At 47.7% G+C, this 13,550-nt stretch overlaps 1 protein-coding gene across 12 annotated transcripts in view; it reads left to right on the top strand.

Moving 5' to 3' along the window:
* Nucleotides 1-7,932, top strand: part of COQ8A (coenzyme Q8A) — a 56,650-nt gene extending 48,718 nt beyond the window's left edge. For all 12 annotated transcript variants that reach the window (XM_054061350.1, XM_054061352.1, XM_054061349.1 and 9 more), the window contains 6 exons: nt 1,257-1,350; nt 2,246-2,387; nt 4,219-4,326; nt 5,092-5,157; nt 5,962-6,048; nt 6,530-7,932. In XM_054061350.1, the coding sequence (XP_053917325.1) occupies nt 1,257-1,350; nt 2,246-2,387; nt 4,219-4,326; nt 5,092-5,157; nt 5,962-6,048; nt 6,530-6,823 (791 nt within the window). In that variant the 3' untranslated portion in view covers nt 6,824-7,932. The remainder of the gene's footprint in view (nt 1-1,256; nt 1,351-2,245; nt 2,388-4,218; nt 4,327-5,091; nt 5,158-5,961; nt 6,049-6,529) is intronic.
* Nucleotides 7,933-13,550: the final 5,618 nt, after the last annotated feature.

Here is a 13,550-nt window from a genome sequence, read left to right as displayed (position 1 = left end):
AAATTCCATAAGAATTGCTAGGTCTTGCCAGAAATGGAGAGGTACTAAATGTGGTAGTGGGTGCAGGGCCAATTTGGGGAGCCATGCTCTGCTCCTCTCTGTTGCTGCAGAGCTGCCATTGCCTTTGCTGGGAATGTGCCTGCTCCAGTGTTCACTCAGTGGGGAGGGAAGTGCACCCATTTTGATTTTTCCTGGCTGTGTGCATGCATGCATGTGTGCACACCTGCTAGAGTAACAGGTGCTTGTCTCTGTGTGTCCTTTATAGTGAAGGACCCGTAGGGACTCTTGACAAAGTGTGAAGTGTCAGCATATACTCACTTTTGATGACTTTCTAGGCATGAAGCAATGGGCAGTGTTCAGGTTAGGTTGTCTTGCTTCGTCCCTGTTATTTTCTAGCACATTTGGTAGACCTCATTCTTCTCCATGCTTTCTGTAACCCTCTGTCTGTGCCGTTGCTCTTGCTAGCCATTTTCTGTTCTTCAGAGTCAGAGTTGTGGAGAACTGTCAAACTTGGAGCTTGCTCAGTGTCCCAGTTCATGGATAAGTCACTTTTCCCACAGAGAATGCAGAATTGCTACTACTTTTTCAAATATCTGCCTGCAGCAGCTCTAAGTGTACTGTACAAAACTTTAGTGGGACGGCTTTAAAATCAGGCTGGGTGCTGGCAAAGTGTGGGACTAGTCTCTGTGATGATGGCACAAGGCCCTGCAGAGGCTGCTGCAATCCCAGCCGTGCCTGGCCCAAGAAGGATATTGGTTTTCCAACTCCAAAATTGAGAAAACTGGACTTGGCAACTCAGTCCCTGGCTCTCTGCTGCTGCAGTTCCCTGTCTTAGTCATGCTGATAGTTTCTGCCTGGCAGTGCCTGCTTGCATTTGTAGGCAGATGTGGTTTGGAGCCTTTTTCGCTGCTTTTGCCCAGGCTGGTGTTTGGGCGCTTCTGCTCACTGGTGTGTGTCTGCACAGCCATGCCAATACCAGAGGCTGACAGCTCGGGCTGTGGAGTGGGAGTCAGGGGAGAATACAGCCCTGCTGTACAAGAATGGGGTGGATGTACCTTGCTTTAGAAGCAGCTGTGTGGCTTTGGCCTGGGATTACCTGCAGAACCCATATCTAGCTGGAAGTACGCTTTAGTTCTTGGTGGGCCTCTTGTAATCATCAGCTCGGAGTTGGCTGGACAGCAGGTTCTCCTCAGCTGCAGCTCTAGACATCTTAGCCCGAGAGGCTCATTTTTTCTTTTCTGTTGTTTGACTTTTAGGTTTGTTCCCTGAACACTTGATTGAAGTCCTGAGCAGAGAGCTGGCCCTGGAATGTGACTACCAGAGAGAAGCAGACTGTGCAAGGAGATTCCAGTAGGTTCACACAATTGCCTTCAACTCCTCCCACCTGTGTGTGTGCGCATGTGTGAAACGCAGGAGAGGTTGCTTAACTTCAGGGACAGTGGGGAGATGAATGCCAGGCCCTGGGGTGCAGTGTAGGGAAGGGTGTCTGTTTGTGGTCTGAGCAGTCTGCTACAATTACCACATTGTCTTGGCCAATGTGTTTTCAGTCAGCTGAACTGTGATGCTGCTGTCAAAGCATGGGGATGTGGCAGGTGGGTGCTATCCTCTCCTTCAGTGCAAGCCTGTCTGCTTTACCACGTGTGAAGGTACTGCAGTAACTCTTGAGGCCAGGTTGCAGTGCTGTTCTGCCAGCCTGTTATAAGCTTCTCCTATTCTTTGGTTTTTCAGGAGGTTTTTCAGTTCAGCCCTCTTAAAGCAATTAACACCACCAGCATTGCCCATTCTCGTGTCTTGACTTAGCAGTGGGGACCAGATAGTTTTCACATGAAGACTGGATGAGGGAGAGGTGCCAGAGGCTGGATGCCCCTTTGGTGCACTGCAGAACTTCCCTTGTGGCATTACTCCCCTTGGAAAAAGGTCTGTTTTTTCCATATGTGTAGTCCAGTTCTGAAGTGAGGTGGAGTGAGCAGAGGAGCCTGGTGACCTTTGATGTATCAGCCTGGAGCCCTCCCAATGTCACTGCTCTAGCAGGTGATGTGACCTCAGGAGCAGGCTATAAGTCACTGATGGGGTTTCTGGTGACTTGATCTCTGCTGTAGCAGTTGAGGAAAATGTCTCTTGGTAGCCACAGCTAGGGTCTGGGGAGAGGTTGTGTGAAGGGGCTGTGTGCTGCATGATGAGTTGTGCAGGGGCCTCATCGCTGTCTCAGCTTTTAACTTTTTCCTCTCCTTTCTTTGTCCCCTAGGGACCTGCTGAAAGACCACCCCTTCTTTTACGTTCCAAGAGTAGTGGATGAGCTGTGCAGCAAACATGTCCTGACCACAGAGCTGGTGTCTGGCTTTCCCTTGGATCAAGCTGTAGGGCTAAGCCAGGAGATTCGAAATGAGGTATTGTGGTCTTTCCTTGCCCCTCACTCAGAGCGGTGTGCTTGGCCTGCCTAGTAGACCAGGGGATGCTTTTTGCAAGGGCAAACTATGAGCAGTGCAAAGCAGGGCTGGAGTCCAGGACTGCCTGGAGCCTCTTTGAAGATTTCTGTATAAGGAGTTTGTCAGTGTTGTTGGAGCCTCCTCAGGATAGTAGGGGCTTTGCAGGTGCCAGCATGCAGCAGGGAGGGTCTGGAGGGTTGAATGGCAAGGGTGGCTGGAGGGCATGTGGCCTAGCTGCTAACTCCTAGGTGGCCCTGTTTCAGATGACCTTAAGATTGGGAGGGGTTGTCAGCTAGAAGAGAGGGGTCTTGTTTTGCAGCTGCTCTTTTGGGCAGGAGTGCATCATCTCCTGTGGGATTGACCTGTGCTGCATGGGGCAGCTGGAAATGTACCTCTTGGTAAACAGGAGGGGAAGATATGGGGATGGGTAGGTGTCAGTGTCAAATATAGCAAGTGAATGGAGTGCTGTGGAGTGACAAGCAGCTGCTCTGGTAGCAGAAATAACTGTCCTGGTGTTCAGATTTTTTTTTTTTTGTGGTCGTGGTGTCAGCTGTTAGCAGGTCACTGGAGAAGAGGGCAGAGTATGTTCTAGATAAACAGATCTCAGCGGCATACTTGGAGGTATGCCAGAGCTGGCTGCCTATGACCCCTGAGCTGTCTGTTGTTGGGGCTTGTCCTTGCTGAGCTGCTATATCATCAGGGCTGCTTTTAAAGACTGTGAGGTGGAGCATTGCAGCAGGAGCAGCCCTTCTTTTCTATAAGTGACTGGCCTGGCTGGCTTACAGCCTTCTGACCCAAATGGCAGTGTCATGTAGCAGGGTCTGGCTTGCATTTGAAGCTTTCCTCCCTCCCTCTTGGATATGATGTTTCACTCTAGTTTTGCAGAAGCTGAAGAGAGGCAGAATAAGGTGGGCAGTTCTTCTGCTGAACAGGCTCCAGTTAAATATCTTCACAGAAAAGCTCTGCTTTTCTCTGCAGAATATTCTGCAGTTCAGCAGTGGGCCCGTCAGGGACTGCTATTCTCACTTCCCCCGTGTCTGTCAGTCCCAAAGTGTGGGTCTACTGCTCCTCCACAAGCTGGGTTAGTGCTGAGCTCAGCAGAAGGCTTTGCTGATAAGTACATGGTGAATGTGTGTATCTAGTGAAGAGCTCTTTCAGTAATGGTTTGGACCTAACTCTGTACGTTGTTTGGCAGCTTTTCAGGAAGGGACTCTCCTCTAGCTTCTTTGAGTCTTTAACTTAAAATGCCTTGGAACTGCATCACATTTCCCCTGAGTTGCACTGGTTTCATTTTGGCCGGGGTCCTGCAGGACTTTCAATCAGAGTAGGCTGTAATGCTCTACTGGTCTCTTCCACCTCTGCTTCTGGCCCTCTTTGCACTGTCATAATGTTCCTTTACTGTTAAAGTGATAGCCAAGCGTGTAGTCAAAGCTGGGCAGGACCAGGACCAAGTAGAACACGCAGCTGGACAGCCCCTGGAACCTGCTGTTCTCAGATGCCAGACAGAGGGTAGCACCTTCTCTGGAGGCACATCCAGGGGCTAATATGGACTACAGCTCAGGCTGATGTAAAGCTTGCATGGCAGCTGTGCTGTCTGATAAAGATGTCCCTTGCAAGCGTGGGCTGGGAGCTGCTGAGACACTCACTCGCTCTTCAGTTTTGCAGCATGGAACAGATAGTTCCCACCAGGATGCTGATGTGTTCCTCATTTGCTGGTGCCTGCTGTAAATCACATAGGTGAATAGGGCTTGCTGCCCTCCTGATTTGCTTCTTGCTCTCCTTGCTTTTCAAGATCTGTCACAACATCCTGGTCCTGTGTCTGCGGGAGCTGTTTGAGTTCAGGTACATGCAGACTGATCCAAACTGGTCAAACTTCTTCTATGACCCACAGTTGCACAAGGTAAGTTCAAGCAGCCACTGTTCTGCCTGTGTAAGATGTGGTTTTCATCATCTTTTGATTATTCCCCACTCCAAGTTTGATGAGCCCTTACTGAGATTATCTCAGGTTCCTGTCCTTAAGCCTTGGGCAGGTAGGACAGTGATACGTGTCCCTTTGCCCATTGTCCTCACTTGGACTGGGTGGGAGAGCAGGGTTCCTGTAACCCTGGCTGTCTGCCTGCCTTTGCCCTTAGATCCAGTCACAGCTGCTTCATTAGTCTCACGGTCTGTTTTGAAGATGATCAGCTAGGAGTGCAACTCTACCAGCACACACCTGAGTGAAGGACTCTTTTGTTGAGTGCTTTGTCTTGTGCTGTGCTGAAGATAAGGCTGCCTGGGGACACAATTCCAGATGTTCCCTGCTTGTTAGTTTGGCTACTTGCTTGTGTGCTGTGGGTCGGATGGAATGCTGGTTGATCCCTGAAGTCTGTGTTGGAAAGTGCTGGTAAAAAGTTCTGTGCTGCTCTGTCTCCCTGTAGAAAGCCTGAGCGGAGTTATCTGCTGAGCAGGTGTGACAGTGTGAGTGTAGGAGATACCTCTTCTGCCAGGTACTAGTGAAAATGCTTGCGCTGCTCTCAGGGGGAATAATAGAGTTGGGAAGAAGCTGAGTTGCAGTGGAAAGGCTTTCCAGCTAGCTGAGCTTCCTGAAGATGTCAGGAGTCTTCTTGGGGACAGGCTGTACTTGAGTGGTTGACACTGTAACACAACTGGGTTTGTCCATTTCCAGGTGGCCCTACTGGACTTTGGAGCCACACGAGGGTTTGATGAGAAGTTCACAGATGTCTACATAGAGGTGAGGATCTGCACTGTGTCCGAGAGTGCTGCATCAGGGGTCTTAGAGTATTTGCAAAATTCTGCAAGTACTGTATCGCTCTTGATCCAGTCTGAATCCAGACTTGAATCCAGTCTGGCTGTGGAGGGAAGCAGGGCTGGAGGCAAGAAAGAGATCTGTTCCTGTTCCATCCCTAACCACAGCCTTCTGTGTGTCTGCTGCAAGCCTCTGTCTATCTCAGTAGAGATGTTTAAATTGCGTGACATATGTGGAGAACTGTAATGTTGCTTAGTGGGAGACTCTGGCAGCAGAGCCTATCGGAGCACTGGGAATTCAGAATTCAGTGATTTTTATGTGGGGATATACAGGAATTGCTTGTCCTGTTCACTGTCTCTTCCTGTAATTTCTAGCTTCCTTACAGACTTAATTTATGTGAAGTCCTGTGTGCTTCCTTTGTGAGTCACCATGTTCTGCACTAGTTAAATTGAGCTGCAGGGGCCAGCAGGCATCACCTAAAGTGTCTTACAATTGGCTCCCTTGTTTTGTAAGGGGATTTGTTGTAAGTTTTGTTTTGCCCATTGATTCATGAAGCACTTTTGGTATCCCTTATGTTCTCTGGGCTATGTGTAGCCCTACTGGGAAGAGCTTGGGAGAGCCAGCAACTGTATCTTTTTGCCTGTAGCTCTTGAACAACATGCAGACCCCTGAAGACTAGGGCAGAGGCAAGGAAGCGAGTGGACAGACCGGTAGCCTCCTTAGCAGTGCTGCACTCAAACCATTTGTCAGTCATGCCGTAGCTCTTCTGAAAGTGTTTCTCTTATTCAGGTAATCAAGGCAGCTGCTGACATGGACAGAGAGAGAGTACTGAAGAAATCCATTGAAATGAAATTCCTCACTGGCTATGAAGTCAAGGTACAGAGCAGAAGGGTCTGCTTTTAGTGGTGGCTAGTGATAAACTTGTGGGTCTGTGGACTTGCCCAGGTTTCCTGATGTGATAAAAGTCAGTGGTGGTCTGAAAGCCCTGTTGATAAGGATGAGGGAGAAGGGCAAAAACGAAGTTTTGGCTTTTGTTCTCTCACTTCTTTCTGGGAGTAGGAGCAGTAATGATGATACAGCTAGTCCCAAAACCCCAGTGTCCTTCCTTCTCTCCCCCAGCAAGACCAGCATGTGGTGATAACCCTTGAAACTTCATGACTGGGCACATGGTCTTCTGGAAGGTTTAGTTGCTTGAAACTGTATTAAAATGTTCATCATTGTTGGGGGCTGGAGGTTACCTTTGCTGTGGGTATAGCTAGGTATTTCTCCTGAGCTGCTGTCATTAGTGTTTCTCCTCTTTGTCAGTGGTCATTCAGATGACTAGTGGTGTTATTTATGCCTCTTTCCTTTTGGGCAGGAAATGGAAGATGCCCACTTAAATGCTGTTCTCATCCTGGGAGAAGCTTTTGCATCTGAAGAACCTTTTGATTTTGGCAACCAAAGCACCACTGAAAAGATCCATGGTTTAATCCCAGTCATGCTGAAGCATCGGCTTGTCCCTCCACCAGAAGAGACCTACTCTCTTCATCGGAAGATGGGGGGTTCTTTCCTTATCTGCACCAAACTGAAGGCCAAAATTCCCTGCAAAAACATGTTCCAAGAGGCATATAGCAAATATTGGAGTAGTAGGGGCAAGAAGCCAGAGGAGTAGTAAGAATGAACTAATGTGTCTTATTCTGAGGGCACAGTTCACCTGAGTCTTGCAGAGAGCGTTCTAGCCTCCCATGTGTTCCACCCCAGCTCTCCATCCTCTTGAAGTGCAGCAGTCTGTGCTCTGGAAACCAAGTGTGTGTTTCACAAGGACAAAGCTGTTCTTTCATGCTGTCTGTCCTACATTGACTGCCAGTACAGTCTGAAGCGTGCAGGAACCTGTCGTCTTGAGTGCTTCTGTACTGTTTCAAGGCACCAGCCGACTACCTTGAATGCATTTTTAACATTGTGATGGTGGCTTGGAGTTGAATTGGATTTTATAACAAGTAGGGGAAGGAGGACAAGAACAGAATTTAGTATTGAAACCCGTTTGTAATTCTCAAAAAAAAAATTTTTTTAAAAACCTTCCCCCCTTCACGCTAAGGTGGAATCCAAGTAGTTTTCATACTGTGAATTATAGAATAAAATACTGAGATGTACCTTACTACAGACACATTTGGCACCTCCCTCCCATCTTTGCAAGTCAAGTGGTGGCAGTCCAAGAACCCTCCTGAATTCTACTGATACCGATTAGATGGAAGGGGGGGTGTGTGGATGTGCATAGACAGAAAGCATAAAACTCTTCTTGGCTTGCAAGCTAAACATAGGAAATATTAAAAAAAAAATCTGAGGATTGAGTGCCAATCCTTTTTAAACACACATGTACACAACACACAACCCACCTTAGTTCTGGGAGTAATGCGTAATCAACAGAGCTATATCTGATCACAAGTAGCGGGGTTCTTCACTGTTTGGTCGGGATCAGCTTTCCTGAGAGCAGGTTAGATAAGCTACAACTCTTGACACCAACTGCTCGCTGGACTCCTAACCAAGAACCTAGCCTGTCTGTCTCTGTTTTCCTGTAATGCAGAACTTGCCGCAAGGCAGACAAACACGTAATGTCTCTCATGAGCATTTTAAGCTTATGCTGAAATGTCACACATTTAAAAGCAGCTGCAGCACATTTCTAAGTTGTTGGACTCAAGCTAGGAAATCTACTTTCTTAGTTTTTTGTACAAAGTCTGTACTTGTGTGACTTCCTGATTTCAATAAAGAAGTGCTTGTGCGGTGGGCCTTCTCCCTGTGTGTTTTTCATGTTCTAGTGCAATAATGAATAGCAAAGTGAACCATGTCCTGCTCTCAGGGATAAGCAGGAGAAGCTTCCAAGTCTCCTCTTGCTGGAAATGTTGTATTTGCTCCAGGAATCACTACTACCCTTGTAAAACCATCTATCTATGCCTTGTTTATTCCTTCACAGTTCTATTGCAGCTATGTCACTAGTGCTAACAGTAATGATGACAAGTTTATCAGGGGCCAGAGGGACATCAGCCTGAATATCTCTCTGGCCATGAAAATCCTTGGCAATTCACTTTGTTTTCATGTTTTCCTTTGTTTTAATCTATGTTACTGGTCTCCTAATCTCTTTGCTTTTTCTCCACTTGTGAAGAGTAGTGGCTGCATTTGATGCTTGCCTACTGTTGGCAAGGCAAGATGTCTTTAACTGGCACGTGCCAGATATTTAGCAGCAGGCTCAGCTGGTCCAACTCAGTTATATTATCTCAGTTGTATTATCCTTATTCCAAGATCATAAATACATAAACTTCATTTAAGGTTTTGTTGAAGAAGATCCAGGACTGACAAATCCAACTAGAAGTACTAGTTTAGGTCTATGAGCTTTGGAGGAAAGGGCAGGCGTCTTGGGTGGACTGCAGGGAGGAAGTGAGATCATGCAGGGAAAAAAAATCAGGAGGGCTAAGGCCCAACTAGAAATCAAATTGGCTAAGTCTGTGAAAGACAATAAAAAATCTTTCTACAAATACATCAACAAGAAAAGGAGGATTAGGGAGAGTATTCAGTCCCTATTGGATGCAGAAGGAACAACAGTGACAGGGGATAAGGACAAGGCTGAGGTACTTAATGCCTTCTTTGCCTCGGTCTTTAATAGCAAGGAAAGTTGTTCCCTCTGTGTACAAACCCAGGAGTTGGAGGAGCAGAATGAGGCTCCCATGATCCAAGAGGAGGTGGTTAGAGACTTGCTTGCCCAGCTAGACTCCCACAAGTCTATGGGGCCGGATGGGATCCACCCAAGAGTATTGAAGGAGCTGGCAGATGTCCTTTCCAAACCCCTTTCCATCATCTTCCAGCGGTCCTGGCTGACTGGGGAAATTCCACTAGACTGGAGGCTGGCTGATGTGCCCATCTACAAGAAGGGTTGCAGGGAGGATCCAGGGAACCACAGGCCTGTCAGTCTGACCTCAGTGCCAGGGAAAGTCATGGAACAGGTGATCTTGAGTGCTATCATGAAGCACATGCAAGAGAACCGGGTGATCAGGCCCAGTCAACATGGGTTTACAAAAGGCAGATCTTGCCAAACTAACCTGATTGCCTTCTATGACAAAATGACGACTACTGGATGGGGGAAAGACTGTGGATGTAGTCTTCTTTGACTTCAGTAAAGCCTTTGACACAGTTTCTCACAGCATTCTGCTTCAGAAACTGTCAGCCTCTGACCTGGACAGGCGCACACTCTCCTGGGTTGAAAACTGGTTGGATGGCTGGGCCCAGAGAGTGGTGCTAAATGGAGTTAACTCCAGCTGGAGGCCAGTCATAAGTGGGGTTCCTCAGGGCTCGGTACTGGGTCCAGCCCTGTTCAATGTCTTTATCAATGACCTGGATGAAAGCATTGAGTGCACTCTCAGCAAGTTTGCAGATGACACTAAGCTGGGAGGAAGTGTGGATCTGCTGGAGTGTAGGGAGGCTCTGCAAAGGGATCTTAACAGGCTGGACCGCTGGGCTGAGGCCAATGGCATGAGTTTTAACAAGGCCAAATGCCGGGTCCTGCACTTGGGGCACAACAACCCTATGCTACAGACTGGGAAAAGAGTGGCTGGAGAGCTGCACAGAGGAGAAGGACCTGGGGGTAATGGTTGACAGCTGGCACAGAGGAGAAGGACCTGGGGGTAATGGTTGACAGCTGACTGAACCTGAGCCAGCAGTGTGCCCAGGTGGCCAAGAAGGCCAATGGTATCTTGGCTTGTATCAGAAACAGTGTGACCAGCAGGTCCAGGGAGGTGATTCTCCCTCTGTACTCGGCACTGGTAAGACTGCACCTTGAGTACTGTGTTCAGTTCTGGGCCCTTCACCACAAGAAGGATGTTGAGGCTCTGGAGCGTGTCCAGAGAAGAGCAACGAAGCTGGTGAGGGGGCAGGAGAACAAGTCTTATGAGGAACAGCTGAGAGAGCTGGGGTTGTTTAGCCTGGAGAAGAAGAGGCTGAGGGGAGAGCTTATTGCTCTCTACAACTACCTAAAAGGAGGTTGTGTAGAGGAGGGAGCTGGCCTCTTCTCCCAAGTGACAGAGGACAGGATAAGGGGGAAATGGCCTGAAGCCCCGCCAGGGGAGTGTTTAAGGAACGGGTTGATGAAGTATTTAGGGACATGGTTTAAGGGAGTGTTAGGAATGGTTGGACTCAATGATCCAGTGGGTCCTTTCCAACCTGGTGATTCGATGATACTCATCAGGTTACTCTTAACCATCTGAGAAGAGAGAACTCTGCTGCTCAGTGAACTAATAGCTTTGCATTAGGCTGCTTAACTTTGTGACACTGTAGTAACTTTTTGTTTTGGGTTCTGATAGACATTGTTTTTACTCCTTTGGATCCTTGCAGCTGTAAAAACAGTGGCATTGTTTGAGATGTTAAATACTTACGTTGAAGCTCAAAAAAGTATAAAAAGCTGACAAGGGAATTGGGTTAGGTGATCTTCAGAGCAAAATTTCTGTTACTGAAGCTGCAAAGCTGGTATGTTCAAAGAACTTGCAAAGAAGGCGTACTAGAGCATTACAGTTCACTTTTCCAGGTAAGCACCACTAGATTGGTGTGTGCTTGTTCATGTGACCTCAGATTTCTTGTAAACCGTGCTGAGGTGTGTGTGATTGACTAAATGTTTCCCTTCCCTTGAGAGTGAGCATGTGTAAGAATTAACATCAAGCTAAAGAATGGAGTTGTTTTGCATTTGCAGACAATAAGATGTTTCTTTATTAGGAGAGCTAATTAGAGCTCCTGGTTTCTATTCTCCTGGGCTTTTGTGTACTAAAAGCATTAATAATTTTTACAGTTTTGTCCAGAGATCTGGGACAAGAGGAATTGTGTGTGCCTGTAACAGCTGTAGGGGAAAGGTGAGCCAGAAACACTGCTCTGGCTTCATGTCAAAAGTCATGACATGTTACAGTAAGCAAGAACACTTCATCACTTGTGTGCTCTGTACCAGCTAGTGCATTTGTTTGAACTACACATGTAGGTTGAGGAAACAAATGGTTCTTTGTGGCAGCAAACTTCCAAGTTCTACAAAAATCCTCTTGCAGAAAACAGTTCTTTGTTCTACGAGGCAAGGGAGAGGTTAAGTCTGCTTCTCTGGAGACAGGTATTTTCCATTATAAAGAATTAGCCTATGTGTGCTCGCAGTACTATTTTCTTTCTTAGGTCAGCCTGGCTGCTGTATCCAAACAGAAAATGCTGAGGAGGTGAACAGAAAGCCTAATGTGCAGTTCACTTTCTACTTTCCTAATGTCCAAATCTCTTGACAAGAGTAGACCCATTTCCCAAGAAATAAGATGGTGAAACTGGAACTCGGGGAGATAAAAAAATATAGCACTGAGAAATACAAGTCAGAGCACAAGAAACAGAAGGTCCTTTGCAGAGCTACAGCAGCCAGGAGAGACTTGCAGCAGCCTAGAGGGGATGAGCCCACAGGCTTAAATCCCCATACAGGGCAGGGGGCTAAGAAAATAAATATTTATGAGAGGACAGGATCAGAAGGTGCTGTGGAGGAGGGTGGTCTGTGGCCATGTAAGAAGAGGGAAGCATAGTGATTATTCCTGGAAAGTATGTTGGTGCTCTCTGGTAATGCGAGAATGGCCAGGCTGGCTCTGCTGGCAGCACAGGATCGATAACAGCATAGTATTGTATTCTGGTGTGGGTGGTGTCTGAAGTACACTTCTTTTGATGCAGCCCAGGATACGGTTGGCTTTCCAGGCTGCAAACACACATTGCTGGCTCATGTCAAGCTTCTCATCGATAAGCACCCCCAAGTCCTTCTCTGCTGGGCTGCTCTCAATCACATCCTATATTGAAACTGCAGATTGCCCTGACCCAGGTGTAGGACCTTGCACTTGGCCTTGTTGAGCCTTATGAACTTCTCACAGGCCCACTTCTCCAGTCTGTCCAGGTCCCTCTGGATGACATCCCATCCTTCTGGTGTGGCAACTGCACCACTCAGCGTGGTGTCATCTGCACTTGCATTAAACTTGCTGAGGGTACACTCAATCTTGCCGTCTATATCATTGATGAAGATATTAAACAGCACTGATCCCAATATGGACCCCTCAGGGTCACTTGTCACAGATCTCCACTTGGATATTGAGACACTGACCACTACTTTCTGAACGCTGCCATCCAACCAATTCCTTATTGACCGACCAGTCCACCTATCAAGTCCATATCTCTCCGATTTAGAGAAAAGGATGTCGTGGAGGACTGCGTCAAAGGCTCTACAGAAGTCCAGATAGATGACGACCATTGTTTTTCCCATGTCCACTGCTGTGGTTGCCCCATCACAGAAAGCCACTAGGTTGGTCGTACAGGACTTGCCCTTGGTGAAGTGGTGCTGGCTGTCTCGAATCACCTCCCTGTCCTCCATGCTTTAGCATAGCTTCTAGGAGGATCTGTTCCATGATCTTCCCAGGCTCAGAGGTGAGGCTGACACATTGGTAGTTCCCAGGGTCATCTTTTCTATCTTTTTTTAAAAATGGGCACTTCTTCCAGTCACCAGGGACTTCTGACTGTCATGACTTTTCAAATATGGAGAGTGGCTTGGCCATGGCATCAGCCAATTCCCTCAGGAGTCTGGGATGCATCTCATCAGGTCTTAAAGACTTAAATATATGTTCAGGTTCCTCAGATGGTCACAAGCCTGATCCTCCCCTACAGTGGGAAGGACTATAGCCCCGGTCCCCTTCTTGTTGTCCATTGATGGTGGGGCGGGGCAGGGGGGGAGGTGTGCAGTTGTCAGTGAAAACTGTGGCAAAAAAGTTAAGTACCTTAGCCTTCTCATCTGTTGATACAAGGTCACCATTTTCATCCATCAGTCGGGGTATGCTATCTTTAACCTTACTTCTGGTTGATGTACCTGTAGAAGCCCTTCCTGGTGTTCTTTGCATCCCTTACCAAGTTCAGCTCCAGTCGTGCCTTGGCCTTCCTGACCCCATCCCTACACAACTGGGCAGTGTCCCTGTCCTCTTGCCAGGTTCTCTGCTTGTACTGCCTGTACAGTTTCCTCTTGCTCTTCCGTTTGCCCAGCAGGTCTCGACTCAGCCACGCTGGTCTCTTCCCATCCCTGTCCCATTCCCTACATCTGGGAACTGAGCGCCCTCGTGCTTTATGGAAAGCATCCTTAAATATCTGCCAGCTCTGTTCTGCTCCCTTGTCCCTGAGGACCCTATCCCAGGGGGTCCTACTGACTAACTCCTTGAAGAGCCTGAAGTTTGTTTTCCTAAACTTTAGGGTCTTGACCGTATGTCTGTCTCATATCTCTCAGGACCTTGAACTCCACCAATGTACTGGTGATCATCAGACCCAGTATTGCATCCCCTCAGGTAGGAGTGTCTATTAACTGGATTAAGTGCATCTTCCAT

Source organism: Cuculus canorus, chromosome 3 (assembly GCF_017976375.1).
Source record: "Cuculus canorus isolate bCucCan1 chromosome 3, bCucCan1.pri, whole genome shotgun sequence".
Lineage (NCBI taxonomy): Eukaryota > Metazoa > Chordata > Aves > Cuculiformes > Cuculidae > Cuculus > Cuculus canorus.
The sequence above is the reverse complement of the archived record's forward strand: the minus strand, read 5'-3'. Positions and strand labels throughout refer to the sequence as shown.